Below are 20652 nucleotides of genomic sequence, written 5' to 3' on the forward strand. Positions count from 1 at the left end.
GTTTGGGAGCATATGCTAGGTGTGTGGGTATATATATATATATATATATATATACATATATATATATATATATATATATATATACACTATAAATACAACAGATTTGACATACACTGCAAAAATGTTTGTATCATAGTTTTATAAAAAGTTTCAGCCTTATTTTAATAACATAGTGTGAACTGTTGATGTGAAAACTGTGAAAGACATTTGTTCAGTGTGTGTGTGTCTGTCAGATCTGTCAATCTGTCAGATTGGTTCATGTCCTCACAGAGAGTCTTGGCAGGTTCCTCCTGTGTGTTTGGAGCTGAACTCTGCTGCAAGCTTCACTGCTTTAATATCATCTTGATGCTTTTGGACTTTGACTGTGAAGTTATGAGAGTGTGACAGCATCCTCAGATTGATGATGAAGGACTGATGAAGGAGAATCAGCTTCTCTCTGTGTTTCCTCTACAGGTGAAGGTAGAACCACTCTGTGACCACATGTGGATCTGAATTCACCTGGTGAGTATGTTCTTCTTTCTGACACACAGCTGGATGAAAATAGATGCATGTCATCAGTTTTTAAACACAAGTGAACTATAACTTGCTGCATATGAGCTCTGTAGTGGACAAAAATACAACTGTATGAAAAGGAATGTAGTTAATGCAGTTTCTTCAACATGTATCCACAGTGGAAATCTTACAGTAATGACTGTGGTGCCATCTGGTGGTAGAATAAAGAATGACAGTGTGATAGACAGCAGTGTGTGTGTGATGTGCAGCTGGTTGTAATGAATGAGCATGTTGTTGTGTTTGTGTGAAGGTGTTTCTCTGCTATGGATCAGAGTGAGGACAGAGAGGAGGGAGTCCCTCCCTCTAAAAGCTCTCTGTGTGGGGAACATGACAGCCAGACCAAAGCTCAGAGGTGAGATGAGGATCTCTAAATGTCCATCACTGTTCTCCACTCACATCACTCCACCATCATTATTCACACTCAAAGCTCTGTGTGTGTTGTGTTGAAGGACAGAGAAGCAGCACAGACCAGACTCTGATGAACTCAGCCTACCTGAACCTAAGAAGTTCAGTGATGAACATAAATCTGCTGATCAGAGGTAAGAATGTAAAATCTTTGTTTCTGTTAGTTTCCATCACACCTCAGAAAATGTTGAAGTCTTTACATGAAGTCATGAACCACTTCTCATTCTTTCTCTGTAGTGTTAAAAACATGAAGTACAGCACCACATCATCAGATCTCAGTATGTTTTAAGGTTGATATGATCGTTCTGACTGATTGTCTGACTGCAGGTTTCTTCTTACTGATGTCACTGTGGTCCCACATTTCAGAGTTAATTTAATGAGCCCAGTGTTGTTAGTTCTGATAGAAATGAGACCAAACTCATAGCAGGAGATCATGTTTGAGCAGACTGTGTCCTGGAAGATCAGACATGCATCTGTGCTCTCTGAGCTAGTTAGCCAAGCTAACAATGTCAGTTTGTTGTAGCTGTGTGGATCAGTTTCTTACTGCAGGTTTATGTAGAAACACCTGATGTGTCGTCGCTGTCGTGTCAGGTGTGTGTGCCTTACCATCTCTAAAATGCACATGGGCGTCTATACAATGACTTTTATTATCTCTGCTTTATAACCTTAAACGTTATAAACTTCCCTTCTTCAAATTTCCACTAGGAGTTACAGTATAGAAGCTGAAACTGTTTGTTGTTCGGTAGAAGGACTGTGTATCCTTCTCCATGCTGGCATGTACTGAGTAAAAGAGAAAGATTCATCACTCCGTCGTCTGTACTTCAGAAACTTCTAGTGACAAAAATGATAAAACATGAGACTTCATCTTTTCTTCACAGAGTTCATCAGCAGAGCTCAGAGGTTCTCAGTGGTCAGTCTGTCCAGCAGCATCAAACACAGCTGGACTCCATATTTATGGTGTGTAAATGTAAAGCACAGCTACTACTGCTAACTACAACAGCCACAGACTAAATACTAAACTACCATTCTGGTCCTAACAGTCTCCATGCTGCACTCTGTAGACCAGCAGCTTTTCAGTCTGTCACTGATCATCTGATGTTGACTTCTACCAGTTACATTTACATTTGATTCTGTTCCAGCTGCTGGAGGAGAACATCAGCAGGTTTGTGAAGAACGAGCTGAAGAAGATCCAGAAGGCTCTGAGTCCAGATGACCCAGAATGCTTAGAGAGTCAGAGTGAGGATGAGGAGGAGTTGGACGGTGAGGAGGAAGAGCAGAGGAGGAGCAGCAGAGAGGCATTTGTGAAGATCACAGTGCACTTCCTGAGGAGAATGAAGCAGGAGGAGCTGGCTGAGCATCTGCAGAGCAGTAAGAGGATTTTAACAGATTTAACATGATGGAGAGGAAATGGAGGCAACATGGGAGAGGTTTATATTTCAAACTCTGCTGTTAATATGATGCACACGTCTGCATCAGATCTATGAACTGTTCTGAGGTGAAAACAGCTGATTGATTAATTTGTTGTTTGTTCATTCAGGAACATTCAGAGCTGCAAACTGTCAACGTAAACTGAAGTCTAACCTGCAGAAGAAGTTCCAGTGTGTATTTGAGGGGATCGCTAAAGCAGGAAACCCAACCCTTCTGAATCAGATCTACACACCGCTGTACATCACAGAGGGAGGGACTGCAGAGGTCAATGATGAACATGAGGTCAGACAGATTGAAACAGCATCCAGGAAACCAGACAGACCAGAAACAACAATCAGACATGAAGACATCTTTAAAGCCTCACCTGGAAGAGATGAAGCAATCAGAACAGTGATGACAAGGGGAGTGGCTGGCATTGGGAAAACAGTCTTAACACAGAAGTTCACTCTAGACTGGGCTGAAAACAAAGCCAACCAGGACATACACTTCACATTTCCATTCACTTTCAGAGAGCTGAATGTGCTGAAAGAGAAAAAGTACAGCTTGGTGGAACTTGTTCATCACTTCTTTACTGAAACCAAAGAAGCAGGAATCTGCAGGTTTGAAGAGTTCCAGGTTGTGTTCATCTTTGACGGTCTGGATGAGTGTCGACTTCCTCTGGACTTCCACAACACTGAGATCCTGACTGATGTTACAGAGTCCACCTCAGTGGATGTGCTGCTGACAAACCTCATCAGGGGGAAACTGCTTCCCTCTGCTCGCCTCTGGATAACCACACGACCTGCAGCAGCCAATCAGATCCCTCCTGAGTGTGTCGGCATGGTGACAGAGGTCAGAGGGTTCACTGACCCACAGAAGGAGGAGTACTTCAGGAAGAGATTCAGATATGAGAAGCAAACCAGAACCATCATCTCCCACATCAAGACATCACGAAGCCTCCACATCATGTGCCACATCCCAGTCTTCTGCTGGATCACTGCTACAGTTCTGGAGGATGTGCTGAAAAGCAGAGAGGGAGGAGAGCTGCCCAAGACCCTGACTGAGATGTACATCCACTTCCTGGTGCTACAGTCCAAACTGAAGAACACCAAGTATGATGGAGGAGCTGAGACAGATCCACACTGGAGTCCAGAGAGCAGGAAGATGATTGAGTCTCTGGGAAAACTGGCTTTTGAGCAGCTGCAGAAAGGCAACCTGATCTTCTATGAATCAGACCTGACAGAGTGTGGCATCGATATCAGAGCAGCCTCAGTGTACTCAGGAGTGTTCACCCAGGTCTTTATAGAAGAGAAAGGGCTGTACCAGGACAAGGTGTTCTGCTTCGTCCATCTGAGCATTCAGGAGTTTCTGGCTGCTCTTCATGTCCATCTGACATTCATCAAGTCTGGAGTCAATCTGCTGGCAGAAGAACAAACAACATCCCTGACACGTTTCTACCAGAGTGCTGTGGACGAGGCCTTAAATAGTCCAAATGGACACCTGGACTTGTTCCTCCGCTTCCTCCTGGGTCTTTCACTGCAGACCAATCAGATTCTCCTACGAGGCCTGCTGACACAGACAGGAAGTAGCTCACAGTCCGATAAGGAAACAGTCGACTACATCAAGAAGAAACTCAGTGAGAATCTGTCTGCAGAGAGAAGCATCAATCTGTTCCACTGTCTGAATGAACTGAATGATCGTTCTCTAGTGGAGGAGATCCAACACTACCTGAGATCAGGAAGTCTCTCCACAGTTAAACTGTCTCCTGCTCAGTGGTCAGCTCTGGTCTTCATCTTACTGTCATCAGAAAAAGATCTGGACGTATTTGACCTGAAGAAATACTCTGCTTCAGAGGAGGCTCTTCTGAGGCTGCTGCCAGTGTTCAAAACTTCAAGTAAAGCTCTGTAAGTGGATGAAACACTGGATATATGAACTATTTCAAATATGTTTAATTTAAAATAATATGATAAATAAAACGTGATGTGTTCATTACTAATCCTTTCTTCAGACTGAGTGACTGTAAACTCTCAGAGAGAAGTTGTGCAGCTCTGTCCTCAGTTCTCAGCTCCCAGTCCTCTAGTCTAAGATATCTGGACCTGAGTAACAACAACCTGCAGGATTCAGGAGTGAAGCAGCTTTCTGCTGGACTGGAGAGTCCACACTGTGGACTGGAAACTCTCAGGTCAGAATATAGCATTTATAATCTTGTTGTACTGAACAATGACAACAAAGCTAATTCTGACTTTTTATACAGTTGACAGTTGCTGATTTACATTCAAATTCATGTCAGATATTCTGTTCAACATCTGTGGGATCTTGGTATTGATATGATTAAAAACATTGTCCCATCAACCTTTTTATATGTCCAGTCTGTCAGGATGTCTGATCACAGAGGAAGGCTGTGCTTCTCTGGCCTCAGCTCTGAGCTGCAACCCCTCCCATCTGAGAGAGCTGGACCTGAGTGACAACAACCTGCAGGATTCAGGAGTGAAGCAGCTTTCTGTTGGACTAGAGAGTCCACACTGTACACTTGAAAGTCTCAGGTCAGGAGATAGCATCTATAATTTCCCTGTCCTGAGTAATGACATTGTTTGCATGCTATTTTACATTCCGGTTAATAATAATAATAATAATAATAATAATGTCAAATATTCTGAACATCTGTAAGGTTCAACCTTTTTATGTTTGCAGCCTGTCAGGATGTCTGATCACAGAGGAAGGCTGTGCTTCTCTTGCCTCAGCTCTGACGTCCAACCCCTCCCATCTGAGAGAGCTGGACCTGAGATACAATCATCCAGGAGACTCAGGAGAGAAGCTTCTGTCTGCTGGACTGGAGGATCCACGCTGGAGACTGGACACTCTCAGGTAAGTGTAGAGAACTTTAAAATGGGTAAAATTAAATTTAACAGTAAATTTAGATTTAGTCATAATTGAGTCATGTACATTGTTTTAGTGGACTAAATATCATAAGATTATACAGCAGGAATGTTTGTTAAATAGATATAATATAATATAACATAATATAATATAATATAATATGATATAAAAGTTCATGATCTCCTGATGTCCCTGAACTCATCAGAGTCCATCTGTTATTTTATTATTGATGTATTTACTGTTTATTATAAAGAAGTTCACTTGTATCATGAACTTTATTTAGAACTTTCTAACTTGTGGTTGTTTCTTCTTATTGTGTCTTTCAACTATTATTATTATTATATATTCAAACCAAATGAATGAACACATGGAATAATTACAGTCAAATGTTTTGCTGTCTTATAGCTGCATTTATTCTCTGATCACTTCAAAAATGCTCCTTTTGTCTCCTTTTGATATTGAAGTGATGACTGGCTCTATCCTCAGGACAACATGCAGAGATCAATATTTAATCTAGTGATTTATCATGTGGGAGGACATATTTGTTCATCACATCTTCTTCTTCAGGTCTTTTCCTCTCAGACTTCAGTGAAAGAATCCAGCAGACAGTTGAGACAGATGAGTTTCAGCCTGTTTCTGTGTCACTCTGACAAACTGAGGAACACTGCTTCATGTTGAACAGCAGTTAGGACTCATGTTGGATAGAAAATCATTCTGACTGTGTTTCTTCCTCCAGGATGGACCATGGTGGAGAGCACAGGTTAAAACCTGATCTGAAGAAGTGTAAGTGTGGATTGAATTTGATTCATGACAACTAAACAGCACACAGTCAGTTTCTCTTTAAATACAAAGTTGGTCTTTGTGGTATTTATTCATTAAAACATTACTGACAAAATGTGTCATCATGAAACTTTATAGACATGAACAACAGATCAGAAGTTAAACAGAGAATAAATCCATCAGGTGTGTCAGATGATAAACTGCTGCTGTGTTGTTTCTTCTTCTCTTCATCAGATTTCTGTGAACTCACACTGGACACAAACACAGTACACAGAAAACTCAAACTGTCTGATAACAACAGGAAGGTGACATGTGTGAAGGAGGATCAGTCATATCCTGATCATCCAGACAGATTTGACACCAAGGATCAGCTGCTGTGTAGTAATGGTCTGACTGGTCGCTGTTACTGGGAGGTCGAGTGTAGAGGAGAGGTTTATATATCAGTGAATTACAGAAGAATCAGCAGGAAAGGAGACAGTGAAGACAGCATGTTCGGATTGAACGATCACTCCTGGAGTCTGTTCTGCTCTGATGATGATAGTTACTTTGTCTTTCACAATAACAGAATAACACCCATTCCCTCCTCCTCCTCCTCCTCCTCCTCCTCCTCCTCCTCCTCCTCCTCTGTCTCTAACAGAGTAGCAGTGTATGTGGACTGTCCTGCTGGCACTCTGTCCTTCTACAGAGTCTCCTCTGACACACTGATCCACCTCCACACCTTCAACACCACATTCACTGAACCTCTGTATGCTGGGTTTGGGTTTGGGTCTGATGGTTCTTCAGTGACTCTGTGTCGTCTGTTGGAGGTGAACGCTCTCAGGTAAGATATTAACTAGTAGTTCAGTTTAATATCAGACACAGGGTTAGTTTTCATTTAGTTTTAGTCATAATTGAGTTATGTACATTGTTTTAGTTTTAGTGGACTAAATATCATATATTATATGTTGTTATGGATCAAATGAACATAAGGAAGAGTTTGTCTGTCACATTTTAAACATATTTATATTTGACATAATGTGTCATCATTTCCATGTGAGCGTCTGGTTTGATATGAGTTTACTTAGTTTATTGAGTTACATCATATCAATTATTCCTCAAACATTCAACCTAATAAAACAAATCACTATTTAAAAACACTCTGGTCATATTCAGAGTTATTAAATAATTAATTCACAATCAGAATATCAATAAATAGCCTTCAGATACAAATAATTAATAAATAACATTCTGCCAGTAGTAATGTTTCATATGTTTCTGAGCAGCACACAGTAGATACACAGCAGGGATGTTTGTTAAATAGATATAATATAATATAATATAATATAATATAGTATAACATAATATAACATAATATAATATAATATAATATAATATGATATAATATAATATAATATAAAAGTTCATGATCTCCTGATGTCCCTGAACTCATCAGAGTCCATCTGTTATTTTATTATTGATGTATTTACTGTTTATTATAAAGAAGTTCACTTGTATCATGAACTTTATTTAGAACTTTCTAACTTGTGGTTGTTTCTTCTTATTGTGTCTTTCAACTATTATTATTATTATATATTCAAACCAAATGAATGAACACATGGAGTAATTACAGTCAAATGTTTTGCTGTCTTATAGCTGCATTTATTCTCTGATCACTTCAAAAATGCTCCTTTTGTCTCCTTTTTTTTTAACAATTTGTTTATTGAAATTTTTCAAAACAATAACAAGTACGACAACAACAAAAAAACAAAACGAAACCAACAACAATGTAATGAAAACATCCTAATTAAGCATCATACCTCTCCCACCCCCCACCCCAAATGTCATACACAGATAAAACGAGAGAAGAAAAAGAAAGAAAGAAAAAACAAAACAGGATAAAATAATCATAATAATAATAATAATAAAAAGATAAAATTAAAAAAAAATAATAAAAAAATAAAAATACAAAAATACAAAAGTTTGTAGGTACAAGGGAGATAAAGGCTTGGGTGAAGCTATATCTTTGTCTTATATAGCATTGTGTTACATTCAACCTTCCAGTTTCCCGCTTTCCTACACTTTAGGTGGGTTATAGAGCCACATGGAAGCCCCAAAATCCCACTAGTGCCGACAACTCCCTACAGGACACTGCAGCACAGTTTTCAAGTTTGACCATGAGCATCACAATTAGGAGATATTCTATTACGTAAAAAGGTTACAAATCCTCCCCAACATTTTTCAAAAAGTGACAGCTTTTTCTTAAGATTAAACATGATCTTCTCTGACGTTAAGTATGAGGAGAGCTCTTTAAGCCATAAAGAGACTAGGGATCGACCGATATGGTTTTTTAAGGGCCGATACCGATACCGATTATTAGTAATGAAGGAAACCGATAACCGATATTTAGAACCGATATTCATTTGCAGTAAAAATTTAAATTTTGTTTGTTTGTTTTTGTACACTGTGAAAATCTGTGATAAAAAGACCTTAAACTTTTGTAGAATAACACAAACTCTGATCTTGGTTGAAATGGTTCAAGCAATTGTTTTATTATATAAAAACAAAAAGTGTTCAACAGGTTCAGCTCTGTAGGCTACTTGCTGTACCCATATGTTGCTATGTCTTCTTTTTATAAAATAAAGGAGCTCCAGGTCATGTTCACTTGATCATTCTTTTTGCCTTGGTGCTATTTATTTAGAAGCGTAATTATTTAAGCTATTTGCAAAATCGTGTCGCACTTGATGTGAATATAGGCAGGCAGGTAGGTCCAAATTTTGCTTCTGGGCATGCATGTCATTGAAACTGATCATAATAAGGTTGTGGTGTCTTTAAAACTTCACCATAGAGTATTTTTATTGCAACTTCGACATTTTCTGTTGCCTTGCCTTCAAACACCATACTGCTGCTTCACGGAGCAGTCCTCTCCTCCTCTCCTCCTCTTCCTCTCCTCTCCTCTCTTCTCTGTGGCGCTGCAACGAGAAGCTGCAGTGTTGATTGGCTGTCACTTGTGCCGTGCAGCCAATCAGTGGGCGCTGTAGGCGGGACATTGTTACACAGCCAAGAGTGGTGACTTCAGGCAGAGAGAGACGGCTGCATAGGAGCCAAAGGAGCGTGTTTTAAAATAAACTTATCTTATTGGTTATCGGTGGAAAAAACGGCCGACGCCGATTATCATAACAATGCCGAATATCGGCCGATATTATCGGCCATGCCGATTATTGGTCGATCCTTAAAAGAGGGGGGACTCCTCGTTCTTCCAGTAGATGGCTATACATTTATTAGCTGCGACCAGGGCTAGTCTGATAAAGCGAATATTGCCTCTCTTATTGATTGGTAAAACTGATATATCCCCCATAGTGTCAGTCGTGGGTTGGTTGGGATTTCCATCCCCACAATTGTTTTAACTATGTCCAGGATGGATCTCCAGTACTGCTCCAGACTTCTACATGTCCAGAACATGTGCAGAAGAGTACTTGCTTCAGTCTTACATCTAGGACAGTATTCCGAGTAGCTACTGCTTATTCTATGAAGGCGCTGAGGAGTCAGATAAACCCTGTGAATAAGATTAAACTGCAAGAGTTTGTGTCTACTGTTGTAGGTGAATGATTGAGAGGTCTTACAAATCTCCTCCCATTCAAAGTCCTCGAAAGCATAATCAATGTCCATTTCCCACTTAACTTTTACATTAAGAGTTTTGTTTTCTGCCAGGCTCATGAGTCTGTTATAGGAATAGGATAAAAAGCCTTTAGGATTATGCTTGTCTTGTATCATACTCTCTATTTGAAAATCCTCTAGAGAGGTAAGTTTCCCACCTTGCTGCACTCTAATATAGTCTCTAACTTGAAAAAGTGTGCCGAGGGGAGCCCAAAAGAGGTTCTCAGTTGTTCAAAGGATTTCAGATTATCGAGCTCATACAGGTGTCCAAATGTACATATGCCTCTGTTAAACCAGTCTCTGGTAATGCCATCCCTCAGTGCCCCAGGTAGCACAGGATTAAAATGAAATGGAGTAGACCTGTATATTGCACGAACACTTTGGAACTTTGCTCTGATTTCATGCCATATTTTAGATGTGTGTTTTATCATTGGGTTTTGAGTTACCTTTTTTTGATTGTGATAGGAGTGAATAAATGGAATGCTTGACAATATTTCTGCTGTATGGGATTGTTCAATCTGTTTCCAGGCTGGAGGGTGCTCTAAACTTTTAATCCAAGTCCATACAGCTCTGGATTGAGCAGCCAAATAATATAATTGAAAGTCAGGCAGGTTGAGACCTCCTTGTTCAGTGGAACGACAGAGGGTTTTTAGTTTTACTCTGGGAACTTTACCATTCCACAAGAATCTAGAAATCAGTCTATCCAGATTTTTAAAAAAGGTTTTGGGGATCGGAGTTGGAAGGGCTTGAAACAGGTATAGGAATTTAGGTAGAACATTCATTTTTATACAGTTTATTCATCCAATTAGGGATATAGGTAGAGATTTCCACCTTTCCAGATCTGCTTCCACTTTTTTAAGCAGGGGTTCATAGTTGAGAGAGTAAATCTGATGTAATTGATTGGGTATCTGTACACCAAGATAACAGAGCTTATAGGGCTCCCAATGAAAGGAAATGTTTCCCCTTGATAATCCTTGGGCAGCTGGGTTTAGAGGCATCACCACACTTTTAGGTTTGTTTATTTTGTACCCTGAGATGCAGCCATATTCGTCTAACAGATTGCAGAGGGCAGGGAGAGATGACGCCACACTAGTCAAGTACAGTATAATATCATCAGCATATAGCGAGATGATATGTTTTTCATTTTCAACCATAATGCCCTCTATGGCATGGTGTGCTCTAATAGCAATTGCGAGCCGCTAGACCGCCAGTGCAAAGAGGAGCGGGGACAGGGGACAGCCCTGGTGTGTGCCACGTGACAGAGGGAAGAGAGATGAGGTATCAGTATTTGTTCGAATCATCGCTGATGGGTTAAGGTATAGCATCTGTATCATTCGTATCAAGTTTGGGCCAAAGTTCATTTTTTGTAAAACTGCGAAGAGAAAGGGCCATTCTAAACGATCAAATGCCTGTTCGGCATCTAAAGAAAGGGTAATGACAGGCATGTTAATTTGTTCGGCACAGTGAATAATATTAAGAAACCTACGAATATTATCAGAGGAAAAGCGGTTCTGAATGAAGCCAGTCTGGTCTTTATTTATAAGACTAGGGATAACTTTCTCCAGTCTGGTAGCTATAACCTTGGTAAATATCTTATATTCTGATGACAAGAGGGCTATGGGCCTATAGGAGCCACAGAGTTTTGGGTCCTTGCCTGGTTTTAGCAGAACAGTAATCAGAGCCTGTTCTAAAGTGTTAGGTAATTGGTGGATTTCAATTGAATGCTTAAACATTTCCATCATCGGTGTGATTAGGCTAGATGTAAAAGTCTTATAAAAATCCATAGGAAATCCATCTGGCCCTGTCGATTTTCCTGCCGAAAGCTTCCCAATTGCATCTAAAACTTCCTGCTAAGTAATATCTGCCTCTGGACTGTCCCGTGTCCCCGCCGCCATCCCCGGAATGGTCAGACCCCCCAAGAAGTTATTCATTTTGTAAGTATCTACACCCTGAGAGGAGTATAAGTCTAGATAGAAATCCTTAAAGGTTTCATCAATAAGTCTGGGGTCATGGATTATTGTGGCCTCATCCTTGGTTTTAACTGAAGGAATGCATCTTGAGCTTTCCTCTTTTCGGATCTGCCAGGCTAATAATTTACCACTTTTATCCCCATGTTCATAGTACTGTTGTTTAGTTCTGGCCATGGCATTTTCAACCACCCGAGTGGTTAGCGTGTTGTATTCAGTCCTTTTGTTATTTAGCAGATGAGAAATTGTTTCATTTTGAGTTTGAGAATGTTCTTTTTCAAGTTTCCTAATCTCTGATTCAAGTGTATTGGTTTTCAGCATATATATTGTTTTTTTTCTCCATGATGCATAACTTATGGTTTCACCTCTCAAGTAGGCTTTTAAGGATTCCCATACAGCTGTGGGTGAGGCGGTCCCTTTGTTAATGCTGAGAAAACTGTCGATCTTATTTCTGATAAGTGTAATATAATCTGCATCAATAAGTAGGTGTGTGGGGAATCGCCACAGTCTATTACTACAAGTGGAGGTCTTTTGAGCCATTAGGAGCATGAGAGGGGCATGGTCCGAGTGAGTCATGGCCAAATATTCACATGAGGATATAAGATGGTTTCTGTCAGCATGAGTAAGAAAAATATCAATTCTAGAATAGTTTTTATGAGCATGCGAGTAGAAAGAATACTCACGTAGTGATTTATGTCTTTCCCTCCATATATCTACAAGTTTGAAATCTGCCATTTCTTTTTTGAGTGTCTTAGCTGCCTGAGAACAAGTTTTGGAGTTTGAGGATGACCTATCCTTGGCCGGATCCAAAACTATATTCATATCTCCACCTATAATGAGTTCACTAGCAGGGCAAGTAAATGTGAAAAACAAACTCTGGAAGAATTGAGGGAAATCATAATTTGGGCCATAAACATTAACTAGTGTGATAGATTCACCTGCTATGGAGCCTTTAAGTATCAGGTATCGTCCCTACTTGTCTCGCTCAACATTATCCACCTGTAGGGGGACATTTTTACCAATTAATGTGGCCACACCTCGAGATTGGGATGTGAAGGAGGAATAAAAGATCTGCCCCTGCCACTAGCGTATCAGTTTGGCATGCTCTGCATCCGTTAGGTGGGTCTCCTGTAGTAAAGCTATGTCTATTTTATGGTTTCTCAGAAAGTTAAGTACCTTTTTGCGTTTTGTCAAATCATTGATGCCATTGGTATTCCATGTCAAGTATCTAAGAATTGTAGCTGTCATTTCGTTGATCTATTTCTCCCATAAAATAATGTAAGGTCGGATGTAACCAGTTAGAGCAGTTAATCCTGGCCGCTGTCTCGTCTAGGAAATATATTTCTATCTCTTGTACATTGAAAATAGATGTATATATGGGAATGAAAAGGAGAAAAAAATAAAATAAAATAAAATAAATAAATAAATAAAGTCAAACTAAACCCTATAGTCCCCCCTCTTGTCCCTCTTCCTCCCCAACTGAGGAAGTGCAAAACCCCTATTCTTCCTGACGCTTTTTTAATGCAGCTGGAACCTATCTTGCTGCATTATAAAATGGAGCCAATCCTCCTTTAACGTTAAACAATATATTAGCCATTTAACCCTGTTCATATAACAGAAATTCGCAGTCATTTAAAGTGAGAACGCAATTTAACTGTAGTATGCGGAAAAATGCCTTATGATAACACCACCTAGTGTTAGCAATTTACTCAGTTACTCTTTGTTCTGCACAAATATGTATAGTACGATTAAAGAAAGTAATATTTACATGTATGTTTGTGCAGACAACAGTGTAGTAAAAAAAAACAGCAACAAAAAACAAAAACAAGTTAACAGTAGGAGAAGGAAAAAAGGGCCAACATTAATTCACAGTATATACAGTAGTAACCATCTCGAGGTTGTCTATGGTGATTATAACATTTTAGAATATTTTATAAACAGCCTTTTGGGCATGTATGCTCCCTATTAGTAAACTACTTACTTACTGGATCCATGATGTGAGTTAACAGCTCACATAATAAACTGTCTGTCCCCCAAGAAAGCAACAGTCCTGCGTGAAAGGGACAGGGTCGAGATAAATACGGGAATCCTCCGGCCAGGCAGGACCGTGCAAACCAGGCGCCGGGTGAGAAGAGGAGCTTCCCGGGCGACCAAAGGCGGTCTTGTCCGTCACTCATTGTCTTTATTCCCTCTCCTCCGGGAGAGTAGTCCCGCCGGTACGACATGAAATAGGATCGGGGTGTTTAGTCCAGGCTGTCGGGGTGGATGGTTATTCCTGGGGCAGCACGTCCGGGTGATATTTCCTCAAATAATTTTCAGCAGCTTGCGGTGTTGTGAAGGTGCGTCGCCCTCCCTCTAGATCCATTGAAAAGCCGGTTGGATGTAGTAGCCTAAAAGTGATGTTCTTTTCTTTGAGTCTCCGTTTTAGTGGAGCAAAGGCTTTCCTCTTTTTGTACAGGGCTGTAGACATATCTCCGAAAATCATGATAGTCGAGTTGCCGTATTGCAGTGAGTTTTTGTCCCGGGCTGCGTTGATGATCTTGACCGTGTCAGAGAAGCGGAGAGAGTCTGATCACAATGGCGCGGGGTCTAGCACCATCTGCTGGGCGTTGTAACAGGGATCTGTGAGCACGCTCCACTTCAAAAGTTTCCCCATCCATATCGAGTATCTTAGGTAGCCATTTTTGTATGAATGCCACCGTGTTCTTCTCCTCCACTCCTTCTGGAAAGCCGACCAACCTCAGGTTTTTTCTGCGGGCTCTGTTTTCCTGGTCGTCCAGTTGTTCCCTCAGCTCTCTCAATTCACCCTCCGTGTTTTTCCTGTAGTGGTCCAGCTCAAGCTGCAAGGCAGTCAGGGAGTCATCAAACTCGCACTGTTTTCCCTCAACGCACTTGACTTGGTTCACAATGGCTTCGTTTTCACTGACAATTTTCTCCATCGTTTCAGAAAGTTCAGTCAAACGTCCCTCAATCATGGACTCAATCCTTTGTATCCCCTTTTCCATCTCGGATATGAACCATTGTGGGGGTTTGTCGGGTAGCCCACCTCGTTGCCGCTAGCAGTCGGTGTGGGGTCTAGCCGGTTTTTATCTTCCCTCATTGTTGTTCCTCCTGTCTTTTTCGGTGGCATGGTCTCACTTTCAGTGTATTCACTTGTGGAAGCAAGGATAGTGTCAGGATATTTCACTAAAGAATCAGTAAAAGGCTAATTTCAGCGAGCCAGTGAGCGGAGGTCAGCACCATGCGTCTGCTCCCTACACCTCCATAACCGGAAGCCTCCCCTTTTGTCTCCTTTTGATATTGAAGTGATGACTGGCTCTATTCTCAGGATAACATGCAGAGATCAATATTTAATCTAGTGATTTATCATGTGGGAGGACATATTTGTTCATCACATCTTCTTCTTCAGGTCTTTTCCTCTCAGACTTCAGTGAAAGAATCCAGCAGACAGTTGAGACAGATGAGTTTCAGCCTGTTTCTGTGTCACTCTGACAAAGTGAGGAACACTGCTTCATGTTGAACAGCAGTTAGGACTCATGTTGGATAGAAAATCATTCTGACTGTGTTTCTTCCTCCAGGGTGGACCATGGTGGAGAGCACAGGTTAAAACCTGATCTGGAGAAGTGTAAGTGTGGATTGAATTTGATTCATGACAACTAAACACCACACAGTCAGTTTCTCTTTAAATACAAAGTTGGTCTTTGTGGTATTTATTCATTAAAACATTACTGACAAAATGTGTCATCATGAAACTTTATAGAAATGAACAACAGATCAGAAGTTAAACAGAGAATAAATCCATCAGGTGTGTCAGATGATAAACTGCTGCTGTGTTGTTTCTTCTTCTCTTCATCAGATTTCTGTGAACTCACACTGGACACAAACACAGTAAACAGAGTCCTCAAACTGTCTGACAACAACAGGAAGGTGACATGTGTGGAGGAGGTTCAGTCATATCCTGATCACCCAGACAGATTTGACCACTACCGTCAGCTGCTGTGTAGTAATGGTCTGACTGGTCGCTGTTACTGGGAGGTCGAGTGGAGAGGAAGAGTTGATATATCAGTGAGTTACAGAAGAATCAGAAGGAAAGGAAACAGTAAAGACTGTTTGTTTGGATGGAACGATCAGTCCTGGAGTCTGATCTGCTCTGAAGATGGTCGTTACTCTGTCCATCACAATAAGACAAGAACATACATCTTCTCCTCCTCCTCCTCCTCTGTCTCTAACAGAGTAGCAGTGTATGTGGACTGTCCTGCTGGCACTCTGTCCTTCTACAGAGTCTCCTCTGACACACTGATCCACCTCCACATCTTCTACACCACATTCACTGAACCTCTGTGTGCTGGGTTTATAGTTGGATCTGGTTCCTCAGTGTCTCTGTGTCCTCTGTCTGAAGTGGAAACTCCCAGGTAAAATTTAAGGGTTAATTTTTATAGTAAATTTAGATTTAGTTTTATTCATAATTGAGTCATGGACATTGTTTTAGTTTTAGTGGACTAAATATCATTAGTTTATAGATTATAGTCTATATAATATAATAAAGTGTGAAGGATAATGCTTTTTTAAAGTTAGTGTTGAATGAGTGATGTCATTATTCCTACTAGATGAAATGAATGTTATATTTATCTGTTATTGAATAGTAGGAAGGTTTGAATGGTTCATACACACAGACATATCTTTATTTACCTGGCTTGGCCATAAAAGAGCATGTCAATAACAAGGCAAGGCAGTTTTATTTATATAGCTCACTTCATACACAATGGCAACTCAATGTGCTTTACATAAAACAGAAAAAACATGTAATTTGAGAAACATTAAAACATACAATTCATAACTTCCAATGGTCACAAAATAACTCCGCTCTTCCAAGTAGGACCTGAACCAGTCTAGCACTGTTCCACTGAGTCCTCCATGTACGACCTGAACCAGTCTAGGACTGTTCCGCTGAGTCCTGCCCAGGTTTCCAACCTGTTCAACAGTATACTGTGATCCACAGTGTCAAACGCAGCACTGAGATCCAACAGGACCAGAACTGACACCTTGCCTGAGTCAGTGTTCAACCTTATGTCATTTAACACTCTAATAAGAGCTGTTTCTGTACTGTGGTTAGGTCGGAAGCCAGATTGAAATTTGTCAAAAAGGCCACTGGAGTTCAAGAAATTACTGAGTTGATTAAAAACCACTTTCTCAATGATCTTATGCTATATTGTGCTAGGCTATAAAAGGAAGATTTGAGATAGGTCTGTAGTTGGTTAACATGGAAGCATCCAGCTTTCTCTTTTTTAAGAGTGGCTTAATGGCAGCTACTTTTAGGGGTTTAGGAAACACACCTGATTTAAGTGAGCTATTTATTACTTGTCGCAAATCTGTTTGGACAGAGTTCACAATAGTTTTAAAGAAATCTGATGGCATTGTGTCAAGACAGTATGTTGATGGTTTTAGATACTGCACTGTTTCCTCTATGGTTTTTGGTCAACTGTTTTAAATTCTGACATCGCAGTTGAGTTATTCCTGGGAGGTCTTAGGGATTGCATCATTTTATTGTTTTGTTGATTTGTGTGTCTCCTGGTGGGTCTGGGGGAGACTCCTCATGTTTGGTGGTTGGTGCTGGGGGAGACTCCTCATGTTGGGTTGTTGGGGCTGGGGAAGATTCCTCATGTTGGGTTGTTGGGGCTGGGGAAGACTCCTCATGTCCTCCTATTGGGCTGTTGGGGCTGTGGGAGAGTTCTCATGTTGGGCTGTTGGAGCTGGGGGAGACTCCTCATGTTGGGTTGTTGGGGCTGGGGGAGACTCCTCATGTTGGGTTGTTGGGGCTGGGGAAGACTCCTCATGTTGGGCTGTTGGGGCTGGGGGAGACTCCTCATGTTGGGTTAAGGATGATGACGTTAAAGCCTCTCTCTGGGTGTGCTGACTTTCATGGTCAGTCTTTATATCAGGAGGTAGCAGTTCTTCTCCAGAACGCTGTCTTATCTGTTGTTTTGGATTGTCTCGCCTCTTGTCCTTGGCAGGGACTGCTGGTGACTGACGCACAAAATAAAAAATGTTGTAGCTTAACAGCTGTACTCCTGACTTGTTAAAGCAAAATCCATCTGCCTTAAAGAGGTGAAATTGTCAATAAAATTCACTGATTGAGCAGCACGCGTATCTTTGAGCCATCTGTTGAGCATCATCAGCCTGCTGAATCTCCCCTGGACAGGCTGATGTGTGGCTTCAAGGGGTCTACAGATGATGAAGACAGTAACTTGAACATTATGCTTGGGTCCCTCATCAGACAGTGCTGCAGCTTCATAAGTAAGATTTTATTAGGATCAGATGCAGTTTTCATATTATATGTAGAGCCAGTGTCAATCCAGAGGTTTCTGTATGAAGCTTTCTTCCTAGATCTTTTAAAATAATCAATAAACCGCATCACTTCATGGTAGAATAGGGGCTAGTTACTGTGAAGCTAGTAACATTAGCAACGATGCTAACGTTATTTACACATAGACTAAGTTACTTCTCTGCTTTGACTTTGGCTTTAATCATATTTGGTGTCAACACCTTGTTAAATACTGCCAGGCTTATTATCACACTCACTACTAAAACACATGCTACTGTACTATCAGAGAAAGAAATGCTGCTATCAAACTGAAGCTAACTTACCGTCCCGCAGCAGACGCTTCAGACTCTGCCATGTTGGTCAGCTTGTGCAGTGGATACGTCTGTTACCATGACAATACACGTCCATGAACTTCGGGGGTGGAGCCCCAGAAGGAGCACGAAGGGAGGGGGGGCTAGTTTTGGTTTTCACTCAAATATCAACAACTTTTCTCCTCGTTTTCTCCAAGGGGGGAGTTGTGGGTTCTCCGAGTGAGGACCACTTCCATGTTCAAAAAGCTGCAGTCCCCCCCCGCGGCCTCTGGGGGCTGGACCCAGAAGTGAGCAATTTCCCATTGAGCCCCATGTTAAAATAGCCGACTTTACAGCTTAAAAAAACATATTTAAAAACGTATTAAATTAAAAACATATTTAATCCCCCCCCCCCCCCCCCCCCACATATTAAATTTTTTTGTATCACAACCGTTTAAGTGTCATGTAGGCTTAAAATTTTGGCATAAATTAGGGCGTGGTTACGTTGAGTGACAGGTTCACAGACAGTTGCCAGCAGTTAGCTCTATGCTAAAGCATCAGAATCAGAAAAAAATCAGAAAAAAACAATCAGAAAAAAATCCCACGAAATCCTGGAGGGACTGATTACAGTATTACAGTATTAGTGACATTATATGTTGTTATGGATCAAATGAACATAAGGAAGAGTTTGTCTGTCACATTTTAAACACATTTACATTTTACATAATGTGTCATCATTTCCAAGTGAGCGCTTGGTTTGATATGAGTTTACTTAGTTTATTGAGTTACATCATATCAATTATTCCTCAAACATTCAACCTAATAAAACAAATCAGTTTTTAAAACACTCTGGTTATATTCAGGTTGTTCAGGGTTCAAACCAAGTGAATGAACACATGGAATAATTACAGTCAAATGTTTTGCTGTCTTATAGCTGCATTTATTCTCTGATCACTTCAAAAATGCTCCTTTTGTCTCCTTTTGATATTGAAGTGATGACTGGCTCTATCCTCAGGACAACATGCAGAGATCAATATTTAATCTAGTGATTTATCATGTGGGAGGACATATTTGTTCATCACATCTTCTTCTTCAGGTCTTTTCCTCTCAGACTTCAGTGAAAGAATCCAGCAGACAGTTGAGACAGATGAGTTTCAGCCTGTTTCTGTGTCACTCTGACAAACTGAGGAACACTGCTTCATGTTGAACAGCAGTTAGGACTCATGTTGGATAGAAAATCATTCTGACTGTGTTTCTTCCTCCAGGGTGGACCATGGTGGAGAGCACAGGTTAAAACCTGGTCTGAAGAAGTGTAAGTGTGGATTGAATTTGATTCATGACAACTAAACAGCACACAGTCAGTTTCTCTTTAAATACAAAGTTATTCATTAAAACATTACTGACAAGAAAAATACAGATGTGGGAACTTCCGGTTAAGCCATGATCGGGATAGACGCATAGTCAATTGCCCCGTTTCAATCAGTATCAAAAATACCCCTAAACTCGAAAACTCTAATGTCAAATCTATGAAGGGCGAGGTATGAGTGGGGAGAAACAAAAAGAGACGATACAAACTGGAGAGGGAGGGTAACTGAACAACTGAACAAAAACCCCAACAAAAAACAAATGGAGCCGACCGACGAAGAAAATGGTGACTTGCTAACTAGCAGCGATGGTGGTGACAAACTGCTCTGGGAACGGTCAACTATCTCAAATAACATCTGCGACTTCAAAGATGACATTCACTCAGCTATCTCCGACCTCAAGGGAGAATTAAAGAAAGATTTCAAAGACAAGATAGCCAGGCTGAGACACGAGCTACACCACAAGCTAACTGAAGTCGAGACCAGGCTCCAGGGTCATGACCAGGCGATCAACGAGGCAGAGGAGCGTATTTCGGATATGGAAACAAGCGGTGCTACAACGAAAGAGGTTCTGCTAAGTCTGTTGAAAGAGCAACGCAGGCTGCAAGAAAAAGTCACCGATTTTAGAAAGCAGATCCAGAAGAAACAAAGCCCATTTAATAGGATCCGGATCCACTGGAGCACCGGCCCACGGACCTACGAGGACGCCCACCAAGCCGCAAAGGAGCTTCACGCACGGGGGATGGAGATGCTGGCTGTCAGAGAGGACCAAGTCTTCAAGTTAGAGGAGGGGATACTGAAGGCGTTCCCGTGGCAACGAGCGGCCGATGGGGGAAAAAAATGGAGACGCAAGTGAAAGAAAAGCTCCAAGGATTTAGAAATTCATCCCAATGTTAAAACTGGGAAAACAAGGGAGGCGATCTGTTCCTTTTTACTCTCTCTCTTTATTTTAAAACTTGGTCTGTTGAAACTACAGTAAATCACTGACTGAACCGAATTTCAGTGTTGGACTCATTAGTGGACATGCAGCACACCAGCAGGTCAGCTACTGCACC

At 41.0% G+C, this 20652-nt stretch overlaps 1 protein-coding gene across 1 annotated transcript in view; it reads left to right on the plus strand.

Moving 5' to 3' along the window:
- Nucleotides 1-757: 757 nt before the first annotated feature.
- Nucleotides 758-20652, plus strand: part of LOC128377459 (NACHT, LRR and PYD domains-containing protein 1a-like) — a 29492-nt gene continuing 9597 nt past the window's right edge. The window contains exons 1-9 of the mRNA XM_053337411.1: nucleotides 758-904; nucleotides 1002-1091; nucleotides 1663-1687; nucleotides 1852-1914; nucleotides 2097-2325; nucleotides 2495-4268; nucleotides 4373-4546; nucleotides 5056-5229; nucleotides 5978-6024. Coding sequence (XP_053193386.1) covers nucleotides 816-904; nucleotides 1002-1091; nucleotides 1663-1687; nucleotides 1852-1914; nucleotides 2097-2325; nucleotides 2495-4268; nucleotides 4373-4546; nucleotides 5056-5229; nucleotides 5978-6024 — 2665 coding nt within the window. The 5' untranslated portion in view covers nucleotides 758-815. The remainder of the gene's footprint in view (nucleotides 905-1001; nucleotides 1092-1662; nucleotides 1688-1851; nucleotides 1915-2096; nucleotides 2326-2494; nucleotides 4269-4372; nucleotides 4547-5055; nucleotides 5230-5977; nucleotides 6025-20652) is intronic.

The sequence above is a fragment of the Scomber japonicus genome, chromosome 17 (genome assembly GCF_027409825.1).
Source record: "Scomber japonicus isolate fScoJap1 chromosome 17, fScoJap1.pri, whole genome shotgun sequence".
Classification (NCBI taxonomy): Eukaryota; Metazoa; Chordata; class Actinopteri; order Scombriformes; family Scombridae; genus Scomber; species Scomber japonicus.